General features: G+C 28.6%; 1 protein-coding gene across 1 annotated transcript; it reads left to right on the forward strand.

The window, feature by feature from the left end:
* On the forward strand, positions 77-2,513 carry LOC109326505 (zinc finger MYM-type protein 1-like). Its single transcript, XM_019559206.1, has 4 exons — positions 77-814; positions 925-1,647; positions 1,695-2,109; positions 2,215-2,513. The coding sequence occupies exons 1-4, from the start codon at positions 77-79 to the stop codon at positions 2,511-2,513; spliced, it is 2,175 nt and encodes a 724-aa protein (XP_019414751.1).

The raw sequence follows: 7,039 nt of genomic DNA on the forward strand, positions 1-7,039 counted from the left end.
TTCTCTAATAATTTGATTTTATAATGATTCATTATATGATTAATTTCAGGTTAATGAAATTACCTAAAAACGTACAATGTCTAAGCATAAAAAAATTGATTCTTATTTTAAAAGGAAACCTTCTGATAAAGATAATGAAGATGATATAGCTTCGATATCTTTACCCCAACAAAATTCTTCATTTGGTCAAGTAGTTCAACCAGATCAGCAACCTTCAAAGGTTCAAAAGGTATCAATAGGTGAATATGATATTAATTCTTTAGAATGTGATCCTGGAAAACGACCTCAAATTTGGGAATATCCAGTGAATCAAAGAGATGAAATTCGGAGAGCTTATCTAAATTGGGGACCATATCAATGTGATGTTGAAGATTATCCATTAAATAAAGATAAAAATCCAAGACGATTTCAATCCACATGGCTCAAAATGTTTCCTTCATGGTTAGAGTACTCTATAGTGAATGATGCTGCTTATTGTTTACCTTGCTATTTATTCAGTAATAAACCAAGCGCACAGGCTGGATCTGATGTCTTTACTAGAAAAGGATTTAGAGCATGGAAAAAAGTCAATGCTGGGAAGAATTGTGCATTTCTTATTCACCTTGGTGGCTCGCCTCACAATAATGCAATAAAAGCTTGTTTTGATTTGTTGAACCAATCTGGGCATATTCGCAATATCTTCAATGTGCAAAGTTCCGATCAAATCAAACAAAATCGGCTACATCTTAGGAGCTCTATTGATTCAATCCCTGGCTCACTTTTCAAGCTTGTGCTTTTAGAGGTCACGATGAAACGCCACAATCAAAAAATAGAGGTAATTTTCTTGAACTCATAAAACTCCTAGTATCATATAATGATGAACTTGCAAAAGTAGTGTTGGAGAATGCTCCATATAATTCAAAGTATACCTCTCATATAATTCAGAAGGAAATCATGCATATCATGTCTAGTAAGGTGAGAAGATATATCAGAGACGAGATTGGAGATTCTAAATTTTGCATAGTTATAGATGAATCATGTGATGAATCACAAAGGGAGCAAATGGCTATTGTTTTGAGGTTTGTAGATAAAAATGGTTACATACAAGAACGATTTTTTGATATTGTGCATGTCAAGGAAACTACATCTATCACTCTTCAAAAAGCAATATGTGGTGTTCTTTCTCAACATAATCTTGATGTTTCAAACATTCGTGGCCAAGGGTATGATGGTGCAAGTAATATGAGAGGGGAATGGAATGGATTACAAGCGTTGTTTCTCAAAGATTGTTCTCATGCTTATTATGTGCATTGCTTTGCACATAGATTACAACTTGCTTTGGTTGCTGCATCAAGAGAAGTTATAGTTGTCCATGAGTTTTTCTCAAAATTGACTTTTATTGTCAATATTATGTGTTCCTCTAGTAAGCGTCATGATGAGTTACAAGCTGTCAAATCAGCTGAGTTAGAACATTTGCTAGAGATTGACGAACTTATAACTGGTAAAGGAGAAAATCAGATTGGCACTTTGAAACGGGTTGGAGATACTCGTTGGAGCTCACATTTTTCTTCAATTTGTAGCTTGATAAATATGTATAATGCAACTTGTGTGGTCCTTCTCAAAATTATAGATAATGGATCAAGTTCTCTTAAACGTGTAGATGCAGATGTTGCTTATAATACTATGACTTCATTGAGTTCATATTGATTTTACAGATGATGAAAGAGATTATGGGGATCACAGATTGCCTTTGTCAAGCTTTGCAGCTAAAGTCCCAAGATATAGTTAATGCCATGCAACTAGTTCGTACTACAAAAGAACTTATTCAAAAGTTGAGAGATAGTGGTTGGCAAAGTTTATTGAAAACTGTTACATTATTTTGTGAGCAACATGACATTTATATTCCTGATTTTAATAACGCTTATATAGCACGTGAAGGGCGTGCTCGTCATCAAAAGGATCACATCACATTTGAGCATCATTATAGGGTGAACATATTTCTAACTACAATTGACAAGCAATTACAAGTGTTGAATCCCAGGTTCAGTGAGCAAACAATGGAGCTTTTAACTCTGAGCACTAGTTTGGATCCTAAGGATGTTTATAAAACATTTAATATTGAAAATATATGTATTCTTGTGTAAAAATTTTATCCTATGGATTTCAATGACCAAGAAAAGATTAACTTGAGATATCAACTTCAACATTTTATTCTTAATGTTGTTAGTCATTCAGATTTGAAGAACATATCAACCATCTCTGAATTAAGTGCAGCTTTGACAAAGGTGAATGCATATTACTTACTTGATCGAGTTATCCGTCTTATCTTAACTCTTCCGGTTTCTACAGCTACTACAGAAAGATCATTTTCAACAATGAAGATAATCAAAACAAGATTACGTAGTAAGATGGAAGATGAATTTCTTGCAGACAACATGGTGATTTACATTGAAAAGGAAATAGCTGAAACATTTACCTCTGATTCAATCATTGATGAGTTTAAGTCTTTAAAAGAACGAAGAGCGGCACTTTAAATTAATGTACATTTTTCTTTAACATTATTAGTTGTTAATTAATGTTATTGATAATTATTATGTTATTTTGAAACTTCAAAATAATTATATATGTTTTTTAATTTTATTATTACTGAATTAATTTTAATCGTAAATTATAATTAAATATTGTTGCCCCCTCTAGATTTTTAATCAAGATCCGCCACTGCATATAATAATAAATATCAATTCTACTATTTTATAAACTTAATAGAATAATATAAATTATATATGGAAAAAATATATAATCGTAAAGATAAAATAAAGTAATTTATGTACAAATAGCATCCTGCCTATCAAATAATATCTTAATATATATAATTATATGTTAATAACAATGATAATCATATCAATAACAATTAGAATATAATAATAATAGAATTTTATTATTATTTCTTATCTTAAGGTTGAGATTCATTTTTAAACTAAAAAGTTAAGGGTTCGATTCCTTGGAGGCTTGGAGCGACATTTGTTGGGAGAAACAGCCACGCACCCCGGAAGGGATTAGTTTATTTCCCAAAAAGGGTGAGGAGATACCTTTATTAGTACCAGAAAAACTAAATTGATTATATTATTATACTTATTTTATCACTAGATAAAACTATAATATGAGATTCATAAGTTAATTACTAAAATATAGTAATTCTTGGGTTTTACATTCTTCCCATCCTTAAACAAAATTTGTCCTTAAAATTTAAGGTTACTATTTATTTAAAACAACTCTAGATACGATAGACTCAATTTATCCTCAAGCTCTCAAGTAGTATCATTTCTAGGAGATCCTACCCAAACAACTATTACAAAAGTGATTGCCTTGCTCAAAGCTTCAGCCTCACATTCACCTTTCATCGGTGGTGTTTTAACTTACGTCAAAATTCTTAAGAAACTTCTCATGAGTTATTTTTCTCATGTTCAATTCTTTTTATCAAACAAATATTTAAATCAGGTAACTAAATACCTCAATTTTCACCTCATGCAAAAATAATTTGAAGTCATTTTCTAATGACAAGAAAAATATAGTTTCAAATTCCAAATAACAAGTAGTATAGCTTTTCCTTCATGAAACCTAAGTTTCTCTATCTTTTGAAGCAAACATATTAAACAAGTCTTTGTCATCATAAATCTCAAAGCCACATAATAGGTTTGAGATCTCTAAGAAATGAGTGAGAAATAATATTTTCTTACACTTAATAAATTTTTCTTCACGCCCTAGATCCAACATAACGAACTTCATTTTTTTACCTTCATCCAACAAAAGGTCAAGTGAAAAATAGGAATCGAGAATAAACCTCATATAATAACTATTTAAAGTAAAAAAAACTTTTAATCTTAATATTTCTTTTAGGTTGTCCTCAATGTGTCACCATTAATATTACTTTAATCTATAGATACCTCATGAGATATATCCAAAAGAAAATGGCGGGCTCTTTGGCACCACATATAACTTTATCTCCTTTCATGTATGCTAAACTAATCTTGTATAATAGAGATAGATTCTGCTAGATCCCTAGGATGACCATTGATCAAAAGGTTAATGATTTGATTCATGTGAGCGACAATTGTTGGGGGACAGTCATACATCCTGAAAAGAATTAATTTATTACCCAAAAGATGAGGGGATATCATTGATAGTACAAAAAAACTAATCTTGTATGTGTCATATGATCCTAGGAGATGGTGAAGTATATCTTAAACAACATCTAAGGAACTCTAATTCCCTTGATGGTGGTAATAATTTGGCTACAGACATTTAAAAACTTACATCGTTTACAAACTCAATATACTTTAATACTTTTACATCATTCAAATAAATAAACACAAAAATGTAATAAAATGGTAATAAGTGTCTATATATATATAAAAATATGACATGTTTGAATGATATATAATAATTACTTACATACAATAAAGGCATAGCTCACTAACAACTAGCACATGTCTAATTTTTCTTATAATATATACCTTTATAAAAGTTGTCATCTTTTATATCTAAAAATCTGCATACTATAAATAAAAGCATGCCTAACTAAAAACATAAGAAAATATATTAAGCATAAAATAAAATAATGTACAAATAATACTACAACAATTTACAAACATTAAAATATATAACCTTTAAGATGTCTCAATAATGCATAAAAGAGTCATACTAGTTATGAACCTAGATTTTAATGTTAAATATAGCAATTTAAAATATTTCCAGTATTTTCTGTAATAATTAAGTTTCTTTGGGAAAATAGTAATAAAAATATAAATGAGTCACACATGAATTCGTAATTATTTTCAGGTAGTGTAAAGTTTATATTTTTTTATTAAAATAAATTCTCAAATAATTATTTTAGATATTTATTTATGTTGTCTTAGCTACTAGTATTTATCATGTGTGGAGTAAGAGACTTAGAATATTATTTCATAACCAAAGTTGTGGGAGATAAGTCTCTTGAAGAAAACTGAAATTTAAAGTTTACAAAAACAAATGAGAAGCAAAAATATATGGTGTCGTAATAAGCAATTCCTTTAAAAATTAGATTTATAAAAAATTGATTCTCAATTAGTGCGTTAAATTTATAAAATTGAAATGAGTTAAAAACTGTTATTGTTTGGGTGTCTTTGCAAAAAAAGTCAATTTTGACTTGTGTCTCTAAAGTTTTTTTGAAGGAATATAATTGATTACTTAACAAAAAAATGTAGACATTTATATATACACATTAATAATATGGAAAATAAGAAAAATCTCATTGTCTTTTACCATTGAGATTAAAAATAATTCACTTTCTCGTAATAATAATATCTAGGAAAAACATATTTATTTTTAAGCATTAAAAATATTTGAATAACTTATTAACGGAAATCATTTTAATCAGCAACTTACTTATGAAAACTTGTATGAATTTAACATTAAAGGTACAAAAATTAATTTCAAAAATAAAAATAAGAAATAAAGTAAGAGTATTAAAAGATGCAGTGATAATTATAGTAAGATGTTTTAAAGATAGTAATATTTGAATTTGTTGATGTAATAAAAAATATGTTTTAAATTAAAAGTTAATATATATAAATTGAAATTTAAAATATTTACCATAGTATCAATCATTAATTATCGTACCCAAAAAAATATCATTAATTAGACAAATATGATTATATTCACAACAACATGAATTATCATCTTTATTAAGATTTTAATCTTTCTTAAAACCACACGAACATTAATTATAATATCAAGAATAATCATCATGTTAATTAAGATTTATATCTTCTTTAAAATAACACAGGCACTGAGTATAAATGTATAATATCAATAATAAATTCAAAAAGTAAAATAACAATCTAAATTTTTTGAGTGGAAAGTATCACATAGAAGGTATGTATAAAAAACAATCATTACATTCAATAATAAAAAATAACTATAAATATTTTTCAAATAAAATAACAATAGTTTATTATAAGTGTAAAAAACAATTAGGAAAAAAAACACAAGAGAACATCACCTAACATATTCATGACAAATTTCTAAGTGCACCAATTTTCCTCTACTCCAAATCTTATCTTAGATTTTGATTATACTTAATGAATCAATACAATTATCTATAATTAAATTAATTAGTATCAATTTCTTTTAATAACTATATGATAATTAATGAATTCAATGTAATCAGATATTACTACAATTACAATCAAATATATGTTTTTGTAACAATCACTAAAAATAACAAAACAAAAATTGAAATCATCAACTATATAAAATTATTTTTCAAACAAATATTTGAAACAATATACTTTTTCAAAATAGGTTTCACAAAATATTTATCATTACACTTGTTAGGTATATTTTAGTTTGGTTGTTTTGCTTTAGATTTTATGGAGAATAAAACCAGTTTTAATGGCACATTATAAGCATTGAAATTGGTGGTTGGTTATGTGTTTTTTCTAGCTTGAGTAAGGCTATTTATATTGCCCCAATAGATCAATAATAAATCAATCTTCCTTCTTTATATTATTGCTTCAATTCTTAGTTCTAACAATCGGTATCAAAGCTCCACAAGGGGCCTGATATAGAGTGAAAGAGTGGAGTGTGTAAGAAGTGTAAGCTAAACATAGAGAGAGGTAAGAGGTCAATCTCAGATAAGTTTGTGCAACCACCCTTTCCGAGATTCGATGGTCATTATGATTATTGGTCAATGATGATGGAGAATTTCCTTAGGAGCAAGGAGATGTGGAGCATGGTGGATGAACGGATCCCTGCTGCGACAATCGGGACAGCACCAACAACTGAAACACAGAAGAAGGTTAAGAACTTCTTATTCCAGGAAATTGATAGAGAAATCCTAGTAACAATTCTTGACAAAGGGATGTCGAAGGCGATTTGGAATTCAATGAAACAAAAATATCAAGGATCCACGAAGGTGAAAAGGGCACAACTTCAAGCCTTGAGAAGGGAGTTTGAGTTGCTGGATATAAAAGAAGTAGAGAAGGTGGACAACTTTTTGGGACGAACCTTGACTTTGGTG

The sequence above is a fragment of the Lupinus angustifolius genome, chromosome LG02 (assembly GCF_001865875.1).
Source record: "Lupinus angustifolius cultivar Tanjil chromosome LG02, LupAngTanjil_v1.0, whole genome shotgun sequence".
Classification (NCBI taxonomy): domain Eukaryota; kingdom Viridiplantae; phylum Streptophyta; class Magnoliopsida; order Fabales; family Fabaceae; genus Lupinus; species Lupinus angustifolius.